General features: G+C 45.4%; 1 protein-coding gene across 4 annotated transcripts in view; it reads left to right on the top strand.

Moving 5' to 3' along the window:
• The window catches only part of VIPR1 (vasoactive intestinal peptide receptor 1), a 319,284-nt gene that overhangs the window by 216,533 nt on the left and 77,750 nt on the right, over window positions 1-25,001 (top strand). For all 4 annotated transcript variants that reach the window (XM_069729252.1, XM_069729254.1, XM_069729253.1 and 1 more), the window contains exon 4: window positions 24,266-24,366. In XM_069729252.1, the coding sequence (XP_069585353.1) occupies window positions 24,266-24,366 (101 nt within the window). The remainder of the gene's footprint in view (window positions 1-24,265; window positions 24,367-25,001) is intronic.

A 25,001-nucleotide genomic window follows, 5' to 3' on the forward strand; every position in this document is an offset into this window, starting at 1 on the left:
ACAACAGCAGATCCAGGTTACAACACCAGATCCAGGTTACAGCCCCAGCAGGATGCGGACCACTCACACACCTGCCATTGATTATGGTGGCGGATACTACATATTCTAAAGGCAGATACTGTACAGGGTCAGTCACATCATAACAACATTATAACGGTAGTGCACTGTGCTATCTTCTGTGCTACACCAAGCTGCTTGTACACCATGCTAATAGAGCACTATACAGGCTATACTTTACTGTTTATTGAGATAATAACTTCTGGGTTTTCATTGGCTGTAAGCCATAATCATCAACATTAACAAAAATAAACCCGTGAAATAGATCACTCTGTGTGTAATGACTCTATAGAATATAGGAGATTCAATATTTGTGTTGAAGAACTGAAATAAATTCACTTTTTTATGATATTCTAATCTTGTGAGAAGCTCCTGTATATAGATAGATAATAGATAGATAATCAATAGATAATAGATAATATAAAGAAGAAAAACCTGACCAGCACCTCCTAGGTGTGAACAGGTGCCAGCTGTGACAGCTGCATTATATAGAAAAAGAAAACAGCAGCATCTACAGGAGCCAAGATACATACAACACTGAAGAGGACATTGAATCTAACTCAGTAAGATGAACTTACAAAAATGACAGAGTTTAGATTCAATGTTTTCAGTGTCTGCATATATCTTGGCTCATATAGATGCAGCTGTGTTTTATTTTTGTAGATAGATAATAGATAATAGATCGATAATAGATAGATAGATAATAGATAGATAGATAGATAATAGATACATAGATAGATGATAGATGGTAGATAACAGATAGATAATAGATGATAGATAATAGATAATAGATAGATGATAGGCAGATACACCATGTTCCAAATTATTACGCAAATTACATTTTTCTGGGATTTTCCTAAATGGTCGGTGCCAATGACAGTCAGTCTAATAAAAGTCATCACCCGTTAGATTACACATCGAATTTTATTGAAGAAACCTCCCAATGATAACAGTAGAGTTGAGCGACCTTGACCTTTTTAGAGTCGAGCCGGGTTTCGCGAAACCCGACTATCTCAAAAGTCGGGTCGAGTGAAATCGGCCGATTATGACGTAAAGTCGGGATCGACCGAAACACGAAACCCAATGCAAGTCAATGGGGCAGCATAGTCGGCAGTGAGTGGGGGCCAGGAAAACACCTAGAGTGCCCATTTTAATGTCAAAACCATCCATTCTTCTTAATGAAGCTTGTCAAGCGTAATTTACCTTATAATAATTGGAAGGCATTTGAAATTGGGGGTCATTTGGCTAAAGTTGTGTGGGGTAGGGCTGGTTCAAGTAATTAGTGGGCCCAGGAAATCTGGACCACGTCACGGCAGTGGAGCAGGGAGAGGTAAGTATTTCAACTTTGCAAGTGCTGTGAACCTGAGCAAGCAGGGGGGGCCCACTCGTTGGCATTGGCACTGGCACAGGGCCCCTCAAAGTACAGCGGTGTGTTTGCACGGCGGGGGCGCCTCCCACCGGCAGCAAGACTTTTGCGTACTATGAGAGGCCCTGTGCCAGTGACGTCGCCAACTAGTATTCCTCCCCCCACCTGATGAAGGAACCTGCACTTTCATCTGCACCTTCCTCTTTGTCCCCGTGTAAGGTGGTATGGTATGCGGGAAGAGCAACCTGACTTTCAGCAGGGTCACAATGTTGTTGTGTAGCGTGCACGGGGAATGTTGCGTTATGGGTCAATGTACCAGCAGACTCATCTATCACTGGCTGGGCAATGGGCAGGATGAGGAAGAAACACAGATATAGGCCCAAAGAATAAAGTTGGCTAAATGCAGTTCAAAATTAGTAACACAGGAATAACCAGGGGGCATTGCAGTGGAGGACAACTGGAATGAGAGGCTGACACAGAGAGTAGGCCCAAATCAGTAAGTAGTCGAAATGCAGTTCAAAATTGGCAACCGTAGTAAACAGGCGGCACAGCTTTGTTCAGTGGAGGAGAACAGCAAGGAGTGGCAGACACCGATAGTAGGCCCCAACCCAACTAGTAGGCCAAATGCAGTCTAACATTAACAACTACTTAACGAGCGCCTGAAAACGGAATTTCAGGACAGGAAACCAGGAGAACAGCAAGGAGTGGCAGACACCGATAGTAGGCCCCAAACCAACTAGTACGCCAAATGCAGTTGTTCCGTTTAACCACAATTTAATGAGAGCCTGAAGATAGAAGTTCAGGAAAGGCAACCTGGAGAACACCTTGGAGTGGAACACACCATCTCTCTACACCCCATACCCAATTTGTAGGCCTAATGCAGCGTAGTTTCCAACAACTACTAAACGAGAGCATGATGATCGAAGCATTGGCGAGGAAACCTGGGGAACACCTTGGAGTGGAACACACCATCTCTCTACACCCCATACCCAATTTGTAGGCCTAATGCAGCGTAGTTTCCAACAACTACTAAACGAGAGCTGGAAGATCGAAGCATTGGCGAGGAAACCTGGGGAACACCTTGGAGTGGAACACACCATCTCTCTACACCCCATACCCAATTTGTAGGCCTAATGCAGCGTAGTTTCCAACAACTACTAAACGAGAGCCGGAAGATCGAAGCTCAGGAAAGGCAACCTGGAGAACACCTTGGAGTGGAACACACCATCTCTCTACACCCCATACCCAATTTGTAGGCCTAATGCAGCGTAGTTTCCAACAACTACTAAACAAGAGCATGATGATCGAAGCATTGGCGAGGAAACCTGGGGAACACCTTGGAGTGGAACACACCATCTCTCTACACCCCATACCCAATTTGTAGGCCTAATGCAGCGTAGTTTCCAACAACTACTAAACGAGAGCCGGAAGATCGAAGCTCAGGAAAGGCAACCTGGAGAACACCTTGGAGTGGAACACACCATCTCTCTACACCCCATACCCAATTTGTAGGCCTAATGCAGCGTAGTTTCCAACAACTACTAAACGAGAGCATGATGATCGAAGCATTGGCGAGGAAACCTGGGGAACACCTTGGAGTGGAACACACCATCTCTCTACACTCCATACCCAATTTGTAGGCCTAATGCAGCGTAGTTTCCAACAACTACTAAACGACAGCCGGAAGATCGAAGCTCAGGAAAGGCAACCTGGAGAACACCTTGGAGTGGAACACACCATCTCTCTACACCCCATACCCAATTTGTAGGCCTAATGCAGCGTAGTTTCCAACAACTACTAAACGAGAGCATGATGATCGAAGCATTGGCGAGGAAACCTGGGGAACACCTTGGAGTGGAACACACCATCTCTCTACACCCCATACCCAATTTGTAGGCCTAATGCAGCGTAGTTTCCAACAACTACTAAACGAGAGCATGATGATCGAAGCATTGGCGAGGAAACCTGGGGAACACCTTGGAGTGGAACACACCATCTCTCTACACCCCATACCCAATTTGTAGGCCTAATGCAGCGTAGTTTCCAACAACTACTAAACGAGAGCCGGAAGATCGAAGCTCAGGAAAGGCAACCTGGAGAACACCTTGGAGTGGAACACACCATCTCTCTACACCCCATACCCAATTTGTAGGCCTAATGCAGCGTAGTTTCCAACAACTACTAAACGAGAGCATGATGATCGAAGCATTGGCGAGGAAACCTGGGGAACACCTTGGAGTGGAACACACCATCTCTCTACACTCCATACCTAATTTGTAGGCCTAATGCAGCGTAGTTTCCAACAACTACTAAACGACAGCCGGAAGATCGAAGCTCAGGAAAGGCAACCTGGAGAACACCTTGGAGTGGAACACACCATCTCTCTACACCCCATACCCAATTTGTAGGCCTAATGCAGCGTAGTTTCCAACAACTACTAAACGAGAGCCGGAAGATCGAAGCTCAGGAAAGGCAACCTGGAGAACACCTTGGAGTGGAACACACCATCTCTCTACACCCCATACCCAATTTGTAGGCCTAATGCAGCGTAGTTTCCAACAACTACTAAACGAGAGCATGATGATCGAAGCATTGGCGAGGAAACCTGGGGAACACCTTGGAGTGGAACACACCATCTCTCTACACTCCATACCCAATTTGTAGGCCTAATGCAGCGTAGTTTCCAACAACTACTAAACGACAGCCGGAAGATCGAAGCTCAGGAAAGGCAACCTGGAGAACACCTTGGAGTGGAACACACCATCTCTCTACACCCCATACCCAATTTGTAGGCCTAATGCAGCGTAGTTTCCAACAACTACTAAACGAGAGCATGATGATCGAAGCATTGGCGAGGAAACCTGGGGAACACCTTGGAGTGGAACACACCATCTCTCTACACCCCATACCCAATTTGTAGGCCTAATGCAGCGTAGTTTCCAACAACTACTAAACGAGAGCATGATGATCGAAGCATTGGCGAGGAAATCTGGGGAACACCTTGGAGTGGAACACACCATCTCTCTACACCCCATACCCAATTTGTAGGCCTAATGCAGCGTAGTTTCCAACAACTACTAAACGAGAGCCGGAAGATCGAAGCTCAGGAAAGGCAACCTGGAGAACACCTTGGAGTGGAACACACCATCTCTCTACACCCCATACCCAATTTGTAGGCCTAATGCAGCGTAGTTTCCAACAACTACTAAACGAGAGCATGATGATCGAAGCATTGGCGAGGAAACCTGGGGAACACCTTGGAGTGGAACACACCATCTCTCTACACCCCATACCCAATTTGTAGGCCTAATGCAGCGTAGTTTCCAACAACTACTAAACGAGAGCATGATGATCGAAGCATTGGCGAGGAAACCTGGGGAACACCTTGGAGTGGAACACACCATCTCTCTACACCCCATACCCAATTTGTAGGCCTAATGCAGCGTAGTTTCCAACAACTATTAAACGAGAGCCGGAAGATCGAAGCTCAGGAAAGGCAACCTGGAGAACACCTTGGAGTGGAACACACCATCTCTCTACACCCCATACCCAATTTGTAGGCCTAATGCAGCGTAGTTTCCAACAACTACTAAACGAGAGCATGATGATCGAAGCATTGGCGAGGAAACCTGGGGAACACCTTGGAGTGGAACACACCATCTCTCTACACTCCATACCCAATTTGTAGGCCTAATGCAGCGTAGTTTCCAACAACTACTAAACGACAGCCGGAAGATCGAAGCTCAGGAAAGGCAACCTGGAGAACACCTTGGAGTGGAACACACCATCTCTCTACACCCCATACCCAATTTGTAGGCCTAATGCAGCGTAGTTTCCAACAACTACTAAACGAGAGCCGGAAGATCGAAGCTCAGGAAAGGCAACCTGGAGAACACCTTGGAGTGGAACACACCATCTCTCTACACCCCATACCCAATTTGTAGGCCTAATGCAGCGTAGTTTCCAACAACTACTAAACGAGAGCATGATGATCGAAGCATTGGCGAGGAAACCTGGGGAACACCTTGGAGTGGAACACACCATCTCTCTACACTCCATACCCAATTTGTAGGCCTAATGCAGCGTAGTTTCCAACAACTACTAAACGACAGCCGGAAGATCGAAGCTCAGGAAAGGCAACCTGGAGAACACCTTGGAGTGGAACACACCATCTCTCTACACCCCATACCCAATTTGTAGGCCTAATGCAGCGTAGTTTCCAACAACTACTAAACGAGAGCATGATGATCGAAGCATTGGCGAGGAAACCTGGGGAACACCTTGGAGTGGAACACACCATCTCTCTACACCCCATACCCAATTTGTAGGCCTAATGCAGCGTAGTTTCCAACAACTACTAAACGAGAGCATGATGATCGAAGCATTGGCGAGGAAATCTGGGGAACACCTTGGAGTGGAACACACCATCTCTCTACACCCCATACCCAATTTGTAGGCCTAATGCAGCGTAGTTTCCAACAACTACTAAACGAGAGCCGGAAGATCGAAGCTCAGGAAAGGCAACCTGGAGAACACCTTGGAGTGGAACACACCATCTCTCTACACCCCATACCCAATTTGTAGGCCTAATGCAGCGTAGTTTCCAACAACTACTAAACGAGAGCATGATGATCGAAGCATTGGCGAGGAAACCTGGGGAACACCTTGGAGTGGAACACACCATCTCTCTACACTCCATACCCAATTTGTAGGCCTAATGCAGCGTAGTTTCCAACAACTACTAAACGACAGCCGGAAGATCGAAGCTCAGGAAAGGCAACCTGGAGAACACCTTGGAGTGGAACACACCATCTCTCTACACCCCATACCCAATTTGTAGGCCTAATGCAGCGTAGTTTCCAACAACTACTAAACGAGAGCATGATGATCGAAGCATTGGCGAGGAAACCTGGGGAACACCTTGGAGTGGAACACACCATCTCTCTACACCCCATACCCAATTTGTAGGCCTAATGCAGCGTAGTTTCCAACAACTACTAAACGAGAGCATGATGATCGAAGCATTGGCGAGGAAACCTGGGGAACACCTTGGAGTGGAACACACCATCTCTCTACACCCCATACCCAATTTGTAGGCCTAATGCAGCGTAGTTTCCAACAACTACTAAACGAGAGCCGGAAGATCGAAGCTCAGGAAAGGCAACCTGGGGAACACCTTGGAGTGTAACAAACCCTCTCTCTACACCACGGAAGGGCTGATTCTTAGGAAGGAAGGCTGTCGGAAAGAAGCAGGGCGCGTCCGAGGGTGATTATATTCTTATTAGGTATATACTCACCCTCGGACGCGCCCTGCTTCTTTATTTGTAATGAATGTTTATTTGCAATGTGGTTTTGACTTACTCTATTTTTTTGGTAAATAATGATTTTATTATTTTCATTGTTTTGCATCTTCTTGGCAATAATATAAAGAAGACGCGACAGGACAACACTCGGTGGATGCCATATCTGTGTTTTAAATTGAAAAAAACTTTCAGTTAACTACTTGCAGGAGAAAGTTATTGTAGCTGGTGGCCATTTTTAGTACTGTACCAGATTTTTGTTGTATGTGTTTGTTTTTAATGTTAAAATGTCTGCATTTGATATCTCTCCAGTATTTTCTGATGTTGGTTCCAGGGGTACACGGGCAGCAGTGGTGTGGTCAGTGGAGGCCTAGTGGAAGGAGTGACCACAGACAGGCATCGAAGGCCTAAAATAATAACACATGGCTGTAGGCAATTTTAAATTGGTTCCAGGGGTACACGGGCAGCAGTGGTGTGGTCAGTGGAGGCATATTGTAAGGAGTGACCGCAGACAGGCATCGAAGGCCTAAAATAATAACACATGGCTGTAGGCAATTTTAAATTGGTTCCAGGGGTACACGGGCAGCAGTGGTGTGGTCAGTGGAGGCCTAGTGGAAGGAGTGACCGCAGACAGGCATCGAAGGCCTAAAATAATAACACATGGCTGTAGGCAATTTTAAATTGGTTCCAGGGGTACACGGGCAGCAGTGGTGTGGTCAGTGGAGGCCTAGTGGAAGGAGTGACCGCAGACAGGCATCGAAGGCCTAAAATAATAACACATGGCTGTAGGCAATTTTAAATTGGTTCCAGGGGTACACGGGCAGCAGTGGTGTGGTCAGTGGAGGCCTAGTGGAAGGAGTGACCACAGACAGGCATCGAAGGCCTAAAATAATAACACATGGCTATAGGCAATTTTAAATTGGTTCCAGGGGTACACGGGCAGCAGTGGTGTGGTCAGTGGAGGCCTAGTGGAAGGAGTGACCGCAGACAGGCATCGAAGGCCTAAAGTAAAAAAATTGGGCTGGCTGTAGGCAATTTTAAATTGGTTCCAGGGGTACACGGGCAGCAGTGGTGTGGTCAGTGGAGGCCTAGTGGAAGGAGTGACCGCAGACAGGCATCGAAGGCCTAAAATAATAACACATGGCTGTAGGCAATTTTAAATTGGTTCCAGGGGTACACGGGCAGCAGTGGTGTGGTCAGTGGAGGCATATTGTACGGAGTGACCGCAGACAGGCATCGAAGGCCTAAAATAATAACACATGGCTGTAGGCAATTTTAAATTGGTTCCAGGGGTACACGGGCAGCAGTGGTGTGGTCAGTGGAGGCATATTGTAAGGAGTGACCGCAGACAGGCATCGAAGGCCTAAAATAATAACACATGGCTGTAGGCAATTTTAAATTGGTTCCAGGGGTACACGGGCAGCAGTGGTGTGGTCAGTGGAGGCATAGTGGAAGGAGTGACCGCAGACAGGCTTCGAAGGCCTAACATAACAAAAATGTCAATACAATGGTGTTGTCAGTGGCAGGCATTGAAGGATGTCAGCGCATAGACTAAACATTGGTGGAGCTGTGAGATAATTTTGCAAGTGGTAGAGCACTGTTTGAGCTGGGGGGGGGGGAACTGTCTTGTGGCCGGCGGTACAGGCCCAGGGCCCCTCATATTACAACGGTGTGTCTGACGTTGGGTGCGCACCACCACCGCCAGAGACACTTTATTGTACTAGGAGGGACCCAGTGGCAGTGCCGTCGACCAAAAGCGGGCACACCCACCTCTTCAGACAAACAGCACTCTCACGGGTACTGTCGCCAAGTGTCGATACCACGGCCCCGTGTGGGGAGTTTGGCCATTTAGTGAGGTGTAAACATGTCGTATGCTGGACAATCAGGTGCAGAAAATTACGAGATTGGAAAAGGCATTCAGCATAGTCCACAGGCAAGACCTTTTCATAGGAAAGCTAGGTGTCAGCCGGGCAAGGTGGGGCAAAAGATTTCGAAATCCAGTTGTGGTTCATTTTAATGAAGGTTAGATCATCTACATTTTGGGTAGCTAGACGAGTCCTTTTTTCTGTTAGTATTGAACCTGCAGCACTGAATACTCTTTCTGATAGGACACTAGCTGCCGGGCAAGCAAGCTCCTGCAATGCATATTCTGCCAATTCTGGCCAGGTGTCTAATTTTGATGCCCAGTAATCAAATGGGAATGACGGTTGAGGGAGAACATCGATAAGGGATGAAAAATAGTTTGTAACCATACTGGACAAATGTTGTCTCCTGTCACTTTGAATTGATGCTGCAGTACCTGTCCTGTCTGCGGTCATAGCAAAATCACTCCACAACCTGGTCAGAAAACCCCTCTGGCCAACGCCACTTCTGATTTCTGCCCCTCTAACACCTCTGGTCTGCTGGCCCCTGCAGCTCGTGTGAGAACGATCACGGGCGCTGTGTGCAGGGAATGCCAGAAGCAAACGGTCAACAAGAGTTGATTGTTTGGTTGCTAATATTAGTTCCAAGTTCTCATGTGGCATTATATTTTGCAATTTGCCTTTATAGCGAGGATCAAGGAGGCAGGCCAACCAGTAATCGTCATCTTTCATCATTTTAGTTATGCGTGTGTCCCTTTTGAGGATACGTAAGGCATAATCCGCCATGTGGGCCAAAGTTCCAGTTCTCAAATCTGCGGTTGTGCTTGGTTGAGGGGCAGTTTCAGGCAAATCCACGTCACTTGTGTCCCTCCAAAAACCAGAACCCGGCCTTGCCGCGCCACCAATTTCCAGTGGCCCCGGAAAAGCTTCCTCATTAAAAATATAATCATCCCCATCATCCTCCTCATCCTTCTCTTCGCCCGCTAACTCGTCCTGTACACTGCCCTGGCCAGACAATGGCTGACTGTCATCAAGGCTTTCCTCTTCCTCAGCTGCAGACGCCTGATCCTTTATGTGCGTCAAACTTTGCATCAGCAGACGCATTAGTGGGATGCTCATGCTTATTATGGCGTTGTCTGCACTAACCAGCCGTGTGCATTCCTCAAAACACTGAAGGACTTGACACATGTCTTGAATCTTCGACCACTGCACACCTGACAACTCCATGTCTGCCATCCTACTGCCTGCCCGTGTATGTGTATCCTCCCACAAAAACATAACAGCCCGCCTCTGTTCGCACAGTCTCTGAAGCATGTGCAGTGTTGAGTTCCACCTTGTTGCAACGTCTATGATTAGGCGATGCTGGGGAAGGTTCAAAGAACGCTGATAGGTCTGCATACGGCTGGAGTGTACGGGCGAACGGCGGATATGTGAGCAAAGTCCACGCACTTTGAGGAGCAGGTCGGATAACCCCGGATAACTTTTCAGGAAGCACTGCACCACCAGGTTTAAGGTGTGAGCCAGGCAAGGAATGTGTTTCAGTTGGGAAAGGGAGATGGCAGCCATGAAATTCCTTCCGTTATCACTCACTACCTTGCCTGCCTCAAGATCTACAGTGCCCAGCCACGACTGCGTTTCTTTCTGCAAGAACTCGGACAGAACTTCCGCGGTGTGTCTGTTGTCGCCCAAACACTTCATAGCCAATACAGCCTGCTGACGTTTGCCAGTAGCTGCCCCATAATGGGACAACTGGTGTGCAACAGTGGCAGCTGCGGATGGAGTGGTTGTGCGACTGCGGTCTGTGGACGAGCTCTCGCTTCTGCAGGAGGACGAAGAGGAGGAGGAGGGGGTGCGAACGGCTACAGCCAATTGTTTCCTAGACCGTGGGCTAGGCAGAACTGTCCCAAACTTGCTGTCCCCTGTGGACCCTGCATCCACCACATTTACCCAGTGTGCCGTGATAGACACGTAACGTCCCTGGCCATGCCTACTGGTCCATGCATCTGTTGTCAGGTGCACCTTTGTGCTCACAGATTGCCTGAGTGCATGGACGATGCGCTCTTTAACATGCTGGTGGAGGGCTGGGATGGCTTTTCTGGAAATAAAGTGTCGACTGGGTAGCTCGTAGCGTGGTACAGCGTAGTCCATCAGGGCTTTGAAAGCTTCGCTTTCAACTAACCGGTAGGGCATCATCTCTAACGAGATTAGTCTAGCTATGTGTGCGTTCAAACCCTGTGTATGCGGATGCGAGGCTAAGTACTTCCTTTTTCTAACCATAGTCTCATGTAGGGTGAGCTGGACTGGAGAGCTGGAGATCGTGGAACTAGCGGGGGTGCCGGTGGACATGGCAGACTGAGAGACGGTGGGAGATGGTATTGTTGCCGCCGGTGCCCTAGATGCAGTGTTTCCTACTACGAAACTGGTGATTCCCTGACCCTGACTGCTTTGGCCTGGCAAAGAAACCTGCACAGATACTGCAGGTGGTGCGGAAAATGGTGGCCCTACACTGCCGGAAGGGATGTTGCGTTGCTGACTAGCTTCATTGGCCGAGGGTGCTACAACCTTAAGGGACGTTTGGTAGTTAGTCCAGGCTTGCAAATGCATGGTGGTTAAATGTCTATGCATGCAACTTGTATTGAGACTTTTCAGATTCTGTCCTCTGCTTAAGGTAGTTGAACATTTTTGACAGATGACTTTGCGCTGATCAATTGGATGTTGTTTAAAAAAATGCCAGACTGCACTCTTTCTAGCATCGGATACCTTTTCAGGCATTGCAGACTGAGCTTTAACCGGATGGCCACGCTGTCCTCCAACAGGTTTTGGCTTTGCCACGCGTTTTGGGCAAGATACGGGCCCGGCAGATGGAACCTGTTGCGATGTTGATGCCTGCCGCGGCCCCTCCTCCTCCGCTTCAAAACTGCTGCCGCCTGCACCCTGTTCCCCCAATGGCTGCCAATCGGGGTCAAGAACTGGGTCATCTATTACCTCTTCTTGTAGCTTGTGTGCAACTTCGTCTGTGTCACCGTGTCGGTCGGTGGTATAGCGTTCGTGATGGGGCAACATAGTCTCATCAGGGTCTGATTCTTGATCATTACCCTGCGAGGGCAATGTTGTGGTCTGAGTCAAAGGACCAGCATAGTAGTCTGGCTGTGGCTGTGCATCAGTGCACTCCATGTCAGATTCAACTTGTAATGGGCATGGACTGTTAACTGCTTCACTTTCTAAGCCAGGGACGGTATGTGTAAAGAGCTCCATGGAGTAACCCGTTGTGTCGCCTGCTGCATTCTTCTCTGTTGTTGTTTTTGCTGAAGAGGACAAGGAAGCGACTTGTCCCTGACCGTGATCATCCACTAACGACACGCTGCTTTGACATTTACCAGTTTCACGAGAGGAGGCAAAAGAGCTAGAGGCTGAGTCAGCAAGATAAGCCAAAACTTGCTCTTGCTGCTCCGGCTTTAAAAGCGGTTTTCCTACTCCCAGAAAAGGGAGCGTTCGAGGCCTTGTGTAGCCAGACGACGAACCTGGCTCCACAGCTCCAGACTTAGGTGCAATATTTTTTTTCCCACGACCAGCTGATGCTCCACCACTACCACTACCCTCATTACCAGCTGACAATGAACGCCCCCGGCCACGACCTCTTCCACCAGACTTCCTCATTGTTTTAAAAACGTAAACAAACTAACGGTATTTGTTGCTGTCACACAACTTACACGGTGAGCTATAACTTCAGTATGATTTAGCTACCCCTTTACAGGTGAGTGAGACCACAACGAAAATCAGGCACAATGTTACACACTCTGTTGTTGGTGGCAACAAATGAGAGAGATGCCACACACGCAGGACTGTCACTGAAGCACAAATGTAAATATTAATCTCCCACTGATTTGATTTTTTTTTTTTTTCAGGGAGACTTTAGGAAAAAAAAATAATAGAATAAAATGATTTTTTCAGGAAGAACTTAGAAACCAAATAAAATAAAATGATTTTTTCAGGGAGAATTTAGAAAACAAATAAAACAAAAAAAAGGCTTTCTATGGCCCACTGAGTCAGAGATGACGCACACAGGAGTCAGGAGTGGCACACAAGCCCAGAGGCCAATATTTATCTCCCACTGATTGATGTAGTGATTTTTTCAGGTAGATTTTGGAACCCAAATCAAGCTAAAAAAATAATAGGCTTTCTATGGCCCACAATTGGAGAGAGAGAGAGAGATGGCACACCCAGGAGTCAAGACTGGCACACAAGCAGAAAGGGCAATATTAATCTCCCACTGATTTGTTTTTTTTTTTTTTTCAGGGAGACTTTAGGAAAAAAAATAATAGAATAAAATGATTTTTTCAGGAAAAATTTAGAAACCAAATAAAATAAAATGATTTTTTCAGGGAGAATTTAGAAAACAAATAAAACAAAAAAAGGCTTTCTATGGCCCACTGAGTGAGAGATGACGCACACAGGAGTCAGGAGTGGCACACAAGCCCAGAGGCCAATATTTATCTCCCACTGATTGATGTAGTGATTTTTTCAGGTAGATTTTGGAACCCAAATCAAGCTAAAAAAATAATAGGCTTTCTATGGCCCACAATTGGAGAGAGAGAGAGAGAGATGGCACACCCAGGAGTCAAGACTGGCACACAAGCAGAAAGGGCAATATTAATCTCCCACTGATTTGTTTTTTTTGTTTTTTTTCAGGGAGACTTTAGGAAAAAAAAATAATAGAATAAAATGATTTTTTCAGGAAGAATTTAGAAACCAAATAAAATAAAATGATTTTTTCAGGGAGAATTTAGAAAACAAATAAAACAAAAAAAGGCTTTTTATGGCCCACTGAGTGAGACATGACGCACACAGGAGTCAAGAGTGGCACACAAGCCCAGAGGCCAATATTTATCTCCCACTGATTGATGTAGTGATTTTTTCAGGTAGATTTTGGAACCCAAATCAAGCTAAAAAAATAATAGGCTTTCTATGGCCCACAATTGGAGAGAGAGAGAGAGAGATGGCACACCCAGGAGTCAAGACTGGCACACAAGCAGAAAGGGCAATATTAATCTCCCACTGATTTGTTTTTTTTTTTTTTTTTCAGGGAGACTTTAGGAAAAAAAAATAATAGAATAAAATGATTTTTTCAGGAAGAATTTAGAAACCAAATAAAATAAAATGATTTTTTCAGGGAGAATTTAGAAAACAAATAAAACAAAAAAAGGCTTTCTATGGCCCACTGAGTGAGAGATGACGCACACAGGAGTCAGGAGTGGCACACAAGCCCAGAGGCCAATATTTATCTCCCACTTTTTTTTTTTTGTTCCAGGGAAAATTTATAAACCCAATAAAAAAAATAATAAATAGGCTTTCTATGGCCCACTCTCTGAGAGAGAGAGAGAGATGGCACGCTTAGGACTGGCACACAAGCCCAAAGGCCAATATTAATCTCCCTTTTTTTTTGTAAGGGAGAATTTATAAAACCAAAAAAAAATAAATAAATAGGCTTTCTATGGCCCACTATTTGTGAGAGAGATGGCACGCTCAGGACTGGCACACAAGCCCAGAGGCCAATATTAATCTCCCACTTTTTTTTTTTTTTTCCAGGGAAAATTTATAAACCCAATAAAAAAAATAATAAATAGGCTTTCTATGGCCCACTATCTGAGAGAGAGAGATGGCACGCTTAGGACTGGCACACAAGCCCAAAGGCCAATATTAATCTCCCACTGATTGATTTATTGATTTTTTCAGGTAGAATTTAGAACCCAAATAAAGCAAAAAAAAAAAAAAGGGCTTTCTATGGCCCACTGAGTGAGTGATGATGCACACAGGAGTCAGGAGTGGCACACAAGCCCTGAGGCCAATATTTTTCTCCCACTGATTGATGTAGTGATTTTTTCAGGTAGATTTTAGAACCCAAATCAAGCAAAAAAATAAATAGGCTTTCTATGGCCCACTGAGTGAGAGATGACACAGACAGGGATGGCACTCTAGCAGAAATGTCAATCTTAATCTCCCACAAAAAAAAAACAAACAAAAAAAAAAACAGGGAGTGTCCTTCAATTACTATCACCCTGCAGTAATCTCAGCCAGGTATGGCAGGCAGCAATAAGGAGTGGACTGATGCACAAATTAAATAAAAAGTGTGTACAAACCAAAAAGATAGCTGTGCAGAAAGGAAGGAACAAGAGGATTTGTGCTGTGAAAAAAGCAGTTGGTTTGCACAGCGGCGTACACACAGCAATGCAGCTATCAGGGAGCCTTCTAGGGCAGCCCAATGAGCTACAGCGCTAAGGGGAAAAAAAAAAAATGTAGCTTCCACTGTCCCTGCACACCGAAGGTGGTGTTGGGCAGTGGAAATCGCTACAGCACAAGCGGTTTTGTGGTTAATGGACCCTGCCTAACGCTATCCCTGCTTCTGACGAAGCGGCAGCAACCTCTCCCTAAGCTCAGATCAGCAGCAGTAACATGGCGGTCGGCGGGAACTCCCCTTTATAGCCCCTGTGACGCCGCAGACAGCAAGCCAATCACTGCAATGCCCTTCTCTAAGATGGTGGGGACCAGGACCTATGTCATCACGCTGCCCACACTCTGCGTTTACCTTCATTGGCTGAGAAATGGCGCTTTTCGCGTCATTGAAACGCGACTTTGGCGCGAAAGTCGCGTACCGCATGGCCGACCCCGCACAGGGGTCGGATCGGGTTTCATGAAACCCGACTTTGCCAAAAGTCGGCGACTTTTGAAAATGAACGACCCGTTTCGCTCAACCCTAGATAACAGTTTAATCTCCAAAATGAATAAAACCCCACAATGCACTGTTCCAAATTATTAGGCCCAGTAGAATTTCTATACATTTGATATAAAGAACTGAAAAGTCTCATTTGTGGAATTTGCAGCGTTAGGAGGTCACATTCACTGAACAATAAAGCTATTTACCTCCAAAACCTCCTAACAGCCAAGTTACATGTAACATCGGACCCTTCTTTGATGTCACCTTCACAATTCTTGCCTCCATTGAACTTGTGAGTTTTTGGAGAGTTTCTGTATTTCTTCCCTCCCAGAGCTGCTGTTTTGATGTGATCGGCCTCCCACCCTCATAGATCTTTTTCTTGATGATCCTCCAAAGGTTCTCTATAGGGTTGAGGTCAGGGGAAGATGGTGGCCGCACCATGAGTTTATCTCCTTTTATGCCCATAGCAGCCAATGACTCAGAGGTTTCTTTGCAGCATGAGATGGGGCATTGTCAGCATGAAGATGATTTTGCTCCTGACGTTTCTGCTTTTTATACCATGGAAGAAAGTTGTCAGTCAGAAACTCTACATACTTTGCAGAGGTCATTTTCACACCTTCAGGAACCTTAAAGGGCCCTATCAGCTGTTTCCCCATGATTCCATCCCAAAATGTGACTCCTCCACCTCCTTGCTGACGTCGCAGCCTTGTTGGGACATGGTGGCCTCCACCAACCATCCACTACTCCATCCATCTGGACCATCCAGGGTTGCTCGACACTCATCAGTAAACAAGACTGTTTGGAAATTAGTCTTCATGTATGTCTGGGCCCACTGCAACCGTTTCTGCTTGTAAACACTGTTTAGAGGTGGCCGAATAGTAGGTTTATGCACCACAGCAAGCCTTGGAAGGATCCTACACCTGGAAGTTCAAGGGACTCCAGAGGCATGAGCAGCTTCAAAGAACTATTTGCTGCTTTGTAATGGTATTTTGGCAGCTGGTCTCTTAATCCAATGAACTTGTCTGGCAGAAACCTTCCTCATTATGCCTTTATCTGCATGAACTCTGTCTGTGCTCTGTTTCAGTCACAAATCTCTTCACAGTACGATGATCACTCATAAGTTTTCGTGAAATGTCTAATGTTTTCATACCTTGTCCAAGGCATTGCACTATTTAACGCTTTTCAGCAGCAGATAGATCCTTATTATTTCTCATATTGCTTGAAACCTGTGGCCTGCTTAATAATGTGGAACATCATTTTTAAGTAGTTTTCCTTTAATTAGAATCACCTGGAAAACTAATTATCACCTGTGTTTAAGATTGATTTCAGTGATCCATTGAGCCCTGAGACACAGAACCATCTACGAGTTTATTTGAAAAACAAAACAATTAAATCTTTATGACACTTAAATCCAATTTGCATAATAATTTGGAACATGGTGTAGGTAACAGATTAAAATTATCTAGATAATAGATAGATAACATATGATAGATAGATTAATAGATAGATAATAGATAATATATGATAGATAGATAATAGATAGATAATAGATAAATAGGTTAATAGATACTCAGTGGACACAGTGATAACGATCAGTCCAATTATTATTATTATTATTATTTATTTATAATGTACAATCCAATTTGCCGCCAAGTTGCCGCCTAGAATCTTCTTCACCTGTAAGAATTTGTTCCTTTCTACTAAAGAAAAAGAAAACCCCAGACATTACAATTCGGGCCAAATTAAAGCAAATCTCCACTGGAAATAAATTGTTCAGAATTTTAAGTCTTCAAAGCCTCCGCTGCTTAACATTCCCGCACCACACTCTTCACTTTGAAAATGCCAAAAGGTCAGCGCAATTCTGTGATTCCCCCTATCCATCCAGATGCCAATTAACAAGTCCAATTCCATGAAAATAATAAGAAGTTCATTCCTGTGCTCTTCTATAACATAATGGCAAAACAAGCAAAGTGAAATACAGCTTTACAATTACCAGACCCCTTTGAGCACCTTGTTTGTTCAGGGTCGGTGCTGAGATACTCAGAACCAGTGAATAGTGATGGCTCTACATCACTCCATCTGACACTCGGCATTGTGCTTGGTGATATACGGCTGCATGCAGCTGCTCGGCCATGAAGCTCCTGGTTGGGGCGAAGTGTCTGTACTGATTTTCATACCAGATGAGGTCTGGACTCTATAATTATGGGGTCAGCAGTGCAACATAGAAATGGATGGTAAACTGTAATAACCAACACTCCATTTAACATCACATTGCAATGATACTGTAAACTTTTCATGTTTTTTATTTTAAAAATGGTCCCTTTAAATCATTTTGATTGGGCAGACTTGATGTAGAACACTGACTGAAACTGACGGTGTCGCCATCAGAGGTAACATCCAGCTGCGACTGAGATTTGTGATGAGCCATATATTCCATAGCCCCTTCCACTTCGTTACTGTCATGATCCAGTCTGGGTTTTGAGTCCTGCCCTTTTCCCGGGCGGATGATGTCAAGGGTTAACTTTGCTCTGCCTCATTCTGGGTTCATGTTTGCTATTTAGCTCCGCTGTATCCTGCAGGCGGTGTCAGTTATATTTTCTGCCTACGGCATGAGTATCCGACTCTGGTAGTACCCTGATTGATCCTGCTGCGCTTTCTGATCTTGCCAGTGTCTATTCCTCCTTCCCTGCCCATCCTGTCTTAGTGTTTCCTGATTGCTTTTTGATTTCCCGGTGTTTGACTCAGCTTTGACTCTGACTTGACTTTGCCTCTGGTCCTTGTTACTTCCGCCTTTTGTCTGGCATTGACCATTTGGCTCTCCACTGACTCTGTGCTTGGTTTTTCCCTTTGTACTGCGTGATGGTCTAGGTTTTGACTCGGCTTGTCTGACTATTTTGCTGCCACCTGGTGGTAGCTGTGCTGCAGCACTGCAGATCTGCCCTTGCAGACTTGTTACTAACCTTCCTCTCTATTGCCATCTAGTGGAAGTTGCAGTTACCTGCATAGCTGCAGCATGACAGTTACCCCTAATACTCTTGTCAGTGGCAAAGGAGGCCAATTGTGGCCTTGTTTGTTAGTACTACTGCCCAGATCGCCGGTGCCAGTGCTTTTGTTGGTGCTTCTGCTGCTGGTATCACAAGAAATGCTAGGTAGGTAGTTATAAAGAAAGCAAACTGGTGTGGGCGCTCAACAAATTGGACTAGTAAAACGTGTGCAAAAAACAATTTTCTACAGTTAAATGTCTAGTATTTAAAAAATATATCTTTTTTTTAACCCCGTAGGCGTCATGAAAGTCGGTGCCAATCCGACCTGTGACGCCTATGTGGCGTCATGGAGGGATCGCGTCCCTGCAGATCGGGTGAAAGGGTTAACTCCAATTTCACCCGATCTGCAGTGACAGGGGGAGTGGTAGTACAGCCCAGGTGGGGTGGCTTCACCCACCCGTGGCTACGATAGCTCTGATTGGCTGTTGAAAGTGAAACAGCCAATCAGAGCAATCTGTAATATTTCACCTATGAAAATTGGTGAAATATTACAATCCAGCCATGGCCGATGCTGCAATAGCATCGGCCATGGCTGGAGACCCCGATCTGGCCCCCGACTGACGGCGGCGATCTGCAGCCGCCGTCAGTGTTCCCTACCCCTCCGTCCTGTCGTAATTGCCTTTCTCTCCCATCCGACCCTCCCCCATCCTCCCCTCTGCCCCCCCCCCGCTGTCCGATCGCACCCTCCCCCATACTTACCTAGTCCAGGTGTCCCCCCCGGTGTCCCCGGTCTTCTCCCATGGGTGCAGCCATCTTGGAAAATGGTGGGCGCATCACAGCGATCAAAATTAAAAAAAATAGTAAATTTTATCCCCCCCCCATAGGTAGGGAAAATAATAAAATATAGAAAATATATTTATTTTTGTTTTTCCGTTAGGGGTAGGGTTGCACTTAGGGTTGCACTTAGGGTTAGGGTTGCACTTAGGGTTGCACTTAGGGTTAGGGTTGCACTTAGGGTTAGGGTTGCACTTAGGGTTGCACTTAGGGTTAGGGTTGCACTTAGGGTTAGGGTTGCACTTAGGGTTGCACTTAAGGTTGCACTTAATGTTGCACTTAGGGTTAGGGTTGCACTTAGGGCTGGGGTTGCACTTAGGGCTAGGGTTGCACTTAGGGTTAGGGTTGCACTTAGGGATATCGTTGCACTTAGGGTTGCACTTAGGGTTGGGGTTGCACTTAGGGTTAGGGTTGCACTTAGGGATATCGTTGCACTTAGGGTTGCACTTAGGGTTGGGGTTGCACTTAGGGTTAGGGTTGCACTTAGGGATATCGTTGCACTTAGGGTTGCACTTAGGGTTGGGGTTGCACTTAGGGTTAGTGTTGCACTTAGGGCTAGCGTTGCACTTAGGGTTAGGGTTGCACTTAGGGATATCGTTGCACTTAGGGTTGCACTTAGGGTTGGGGTTGCACTTAGGGTTAGTGTTGCACTTAGGGCTAGGTTTAGAAATAGGGTTAGAATTAGGGTTAGGGCTGCAATTAGGGTTAGGGTTAGAATTAGGGCTAGGGTTGGAATTAGGGTTAGAATTAGGTTATGTGCACACGGTGCGGATTTGGCTGTGGATCCGTAGCGGATTGGTCACTGCGGATTCGTAGCAGTTTTCCATCACGTTTACAGTACCACGTAAAACTATGGAAAACCAAATCCGCTGTGCCCATGGTGCGGAAAATACAGCGCAGAAACGCTGCATTGTATTTTCCACAGCATCTCAATTCTTTATGCGGATTCCGCAGCGTTTTACACCTGCTCCATAATAGGAATCCGCAGGTGAAATCCACACAAAAAAACACTGGAATAGATTTTTCAAAGACGGTGCGGAAAAATCCACACACAAATCCGCAACGTGGGCACATAGCCTTAGGGTTAGGGCTGGAATTAGAGTTAGGGTTGGAATTAGGGTTAAGACTAGGGTTAGGGGTGTGTTGGGGTTAGGGTTGGGATTAGGGTTAGGGGTTTGTTGGGGTTAGTGTTGGAGTTAGAATTGAGGGGTTTCCACTGTTTAGGCACATCAGGGGTCTCCAAACGCCACATGGCGCCACCATTGATTCCAGCCAATCTTGCGTTGAAAAAGTCAAATGGTGCTTTCTCCCTTCCGAGCCCCGACGTGCGCCCAAACAGTGGTTTACCTCCACATATGGGGTATCAGCGTACTCAAGAGAAACTGGACAACAACTTTTGGGGTCCAATTTCTCCTGTTACCCTTGGGAAAATAAAAAATTCCGGGCTAAAAAATCATTTTTGAGGAAAGAAAAATTATTTTTTATTTTCACGGCTCTGCGTTATAAACTTCTGGAAGCACTTGGGGGTTCAAAGTGCTCACCACACATCTAGATCAGTTCCTTGGGGATCTAGTTTCCAAAATGGGGTCACTTGTGGGGGGTTTCTACTGTTTAGGCACATCAGGGGCTCTGCAAACAGAACGTGACGCCCGCAGAGCATTCCATCAAAGTCTGCCTTTCAAAACTTCACTACTTCACTTCCGAGTCCCGGCATGTGCCCGAACAGTGGTTTACCCCCACATATGGGGTATCAGCGTACTCAGGAGAAACTGGACAACATCTTTTGGGGTCAAATTTCTCCTGTTACCCTTGGGAAAATAAAAAAGTCTGGGCTAAAAAATTATTTTTGAGGAAAGAAAACGTATTTATTATTTTCACGGTTCTGCGTTATAAACTTCTGTGAAGCACTTGGGGGTTCAAAGTGCTCACCACACATCTAGATAAGTTCTCTTGGGGGTCTAGTTTCCAAAATGGGGTCACTTGTGGGGAGTTTCTACTGTTTAGGCACATCAGGGGCTCTGCAAACGCAACGTGACGCCCACAGAGCATTCCATCAAATTCTGCATTTAAAAGTTCAAAGTGCTCACCATACATCTAGATTAGTTACTTTGGGGGTCTAGTTTCCAAAAAGGGGTCGTTTGTGAGGGATCTCCAATGTTTAGGCATAAAGGGGATCTCCAAACGTGACATGGTGTCCGCTAATGATTGGAGCTAATTTTCCATTCAAAAAGCCAAATGGCGCGCCTTCCCTTCCGAGCCCTGCCGTGCACCCAAACAGTGGTTTACCCCCACATTTGGGGTATCAGCGTACTCAGGAGAAAGTGAACAACAAAATTTGGGGTCCAATTTCTCCTGTTACCCTTGGGACAATAAAAAATTCCGGGCTAAAAAATCATTTTTGAGGAAAGAAAAATTATTTTTTATTTTCACGGCTCTGTGTTATAAACTTCTGTGAAGCACCTGGGGGTTTAAAGTGCTCACTATGCATCTAGATAAGTTCCTTGGGGGGTCTAGTTTCCAAAATGGGGTCACATGTGGGGGAGCTCCAATGTTTAGGCACACAGGGGCTCTCCAAATGCGACATGGTGTCCGCTAACGATTAGAGCTAATTTTCCATTCAAAAAGTCAAATGGTGCACCTTCCCTTCCGAGCCTTGCCGTGCACCCAAACAGTAGTTTACCCCCACATATGAGGTATCGGCGTACTCAGGAGAAATTGCCCAACAAATTTTAGGATCCATTTTATCCTGTTGCCCATGTGAAAATGAAAAAATTGAGGCAAAAAGAATGTTTTTGTGGAAAAAAAAGTACTTTTTCATTTTTATGGTTCAATTTGTGAAGCACCTGGGGGATTAAAGTTCTCACTATGAATCTAGATAAGTTCCTTGGGGTGTCTAGTTTCCAAAATGGGGTCACTTGTGGGGGAGCTCCAATGTTTAGGCACACGGGGGCTCTCCAAACGCAACATGGTGTCCACTAAAGAGTGGAGCCAATGTTTCATTAAAAAAGTCAAATGGCTCTCCTTCCCTTCCGAGCCCTGCCGTGCACCCAAACAGTGGTTTACCCCCACATATGAGGTATCAGCGTACTCAGGACAAATTGGACAACAACTTTCGTGGTCCAGTTTCTCCTTTTACCCTTGGGAAAATAAAAAAATTGATGCTAAAAGATGATTTTTGTGACTAAAAAGTTAAATGTTCATTTTTTCCTTCCATGTTGCTTCTGCTGCTGTGAAACACCTGAAGGGTTAATAAACTTCTTGAATGTGGTTTTGAGTACCTTGAGGGGTGCAGTTTTTAGAATGGTGTCACTTTTGGGTATTTTCAGCCATATAGAACCCTCAAACTGACTTCAAATGTGAGGTGGTCCCTAAAAAAAATGGTTTTGTAAATTTTGTTGTAAAAATGAGAAATCACTGGTCAAATTTTAACTCTTATAACTTCCTAGCAAAAAAAATTTTTTTTTCCAAAATTGTGCTGATGTAAAGTAGATGTGTGGGAAATGTTATTCATTAACTATTTTGTGTCACATAACTTTCTGGTTTAACAGAATAAAAATTCAAAATGTGAAAATTGCGAAATTTTCAAAATTTTGGCCAAATTTCCATTTTTTTCACAAATAAACGCAGAAATTATCGACCTAAATTTACCACTAACATGAAGCCCAATATGTCACGAAAAAACAATCTCAGAACCGCTAGGATCCGTTGAAGCGTTCCTGAGTTATTACCTCATAAAGGGACACTGGTCAGAATTGCAAAAAATGGCCAGGTCATTAAGGTCAAAATAGGCTGGGATTATGAAGGGGTTAATTCAACCTTTTTCTCAAAAGTTATGTAATACGAAATGCTTGATAGGTCCATTAAGTCAGCACCGGTGTGTAGATGGTGAATGATGAATGGCGAAGTGAAGAACGAGGACACAGGGTTGCAGTCTCTTTACCTTTACTGAAGACTTCAGCATCCACAGTCCAGAGCACCAGATCACAGGGCAGACAGAGTCCGGCCGGTTTGCAGGCAAGTCCAGAGTCCCCTTGTCCAGGTGGAAATCAGTAGCCTTCCTTGCGCTGCGGTGGTGTAGTCCCTTACTGGCTATGGCTTCACATAAGGGTCTCACAAATGCGATGTTTTGCACTCTCTGTCCCCCATATAGGATAAGACAATTCCCATATGGCTGGTGACTTGAGCCTGTTTATAGGGTCTCTTAGATAATCCGGCTCTGTAGTTGTCACCGTTCCTCCTGGGTATAAATGCGGACAGGTAACTTGCAATTAGCTGTCCTACCGGTCTTTCAAATAAGGCGTAGAGGTCCTTACTCCCTCGGTGTTCCGGCTACCGGGATGTTGCACCTCAGAAGGAGACAGCTTGAGCGGGGCTGGTCCCCTTCTGCTATCCTGTCCTTTGCTGTGACTTCCTTCACGCTCGTTGCAATACAGTTCTGCCTTTCAATGTCTCTTTCTGGGAGCTGCAGCTCAGAGGGCACGCACAGCTCCTTTTACCCTCCATCCTCCTCAGACTCTGGTCTGGAATGTTCTAACAGAACTCCTGTCTGGAGCTCTGCCAGGAACTAAACGAACTTTCCCTACAGACTACCAGTTAAATATATATATATGGGGAGTGACCTAATAAATAGGGTCAGGGGCTCCCCCTGGTGGCCTGGAGTATGAAATGTGTTGCATGTTTGTGGTACCTGGATGCAGTTATCCTTCTTTGCCTCCAAACGTAGTATCACTCTCCCCGAGAGGAAAGCAATACCACTGTGAATACCAGGACCCTAGGGCGTCGCATATATATTATGAAACTTCTGTAAAAGTTAATACTTAATTCATAAATATGTATTATCACCAATAACACAATAAGTGACATAAATTGGTCAATTTGCCTCCCAGGAAAATGGAATAAAAAGCAATTTAAAAAATTGCATGTTAACCTAAATGACGCCCTTTCTCCAGCCTGTGATGTGATGAGAAGATTACTCTGAAAAAAGATAAATGGATGTAGTAAAAGCCCCATTTTATGACGTGTCACCCCGGGGGTGTTATTCTCAGTAGTAAATGGAGTTGCCCTTTAAGGATGGCTGAACACGGGGAAAACGTAATTAACTACCAATAAACTGCATGCTTCATATCCTATCATATTTTATTTTTTTTCAGGAAATGTCTCCAAATACTGCACAAGCGAGGGCTGGTCGGAGATGAACCCGTCCTATATAGTGGCCTGCGAGTTCTTCGGTAATGACACCCGGACGGATCAGGTATTGTAGGATTTTTTATGTATGTTTTTTTATGACACCACCGATGGTACATTTCCAAAACGTAAAGTGACTTAATGATTGGTGTAAGACAGGGATCTGAGATGTGACCTCGGACATAACCGAAATTGAGAAGTTTTCGAGATTTGCCATCTATGAAATGTTAGGAAGGTTCTCGGTGAACGGGGAGCTCTCTGGCACCTCCTGGACTTCATGGCAGGTTTCTAGGGCACTTTAAAAACTTTTGTGAAACTTCATGAAAGTCTTTTCGGGCAGAACATCAAATTTTGGAAGGCAGAAGATGGGATGCGCCGTGGGCAGGGTTGTGAACAAAAAACGTACAAGCATTCACTGTTCAGAAGAACGGCCGCAAACATTTGCAAGTATAACGTCTGCCTAGACATTTCCTAGGTGATTTTGCCCACCTTAGATAATAAAACTTTTATTATGCAATATTATTGAAAAGACACTTTAATAATTATCGCAGTGCATGAAGGTGAAGATAAAAAGGGCAAACACCGATAGGAAAGTGCAGGGGACGCAGCGTTACCGAGAAGCAGTGATGGCTGCCATAGCGCGGAGGGAAGGAGCAGATCGGAGTTTGCATCTTCTCGGCAGATCACCGGAATACAGACTGC

Source organism: Ranitomeya imitator, chromosome 6, assembly GCF_032444005.1.
Source record: "Ranitomeya imitator isolate aRanImi1 chromosome 6, aRanImi1.pri, whole genome shotgun sequence".
NCBI lineage: Eukaryota > Metazoa > Chordata > Amphibia > Anura > Dendrobatidae > Ranitomeya > Ranitomeya imitator.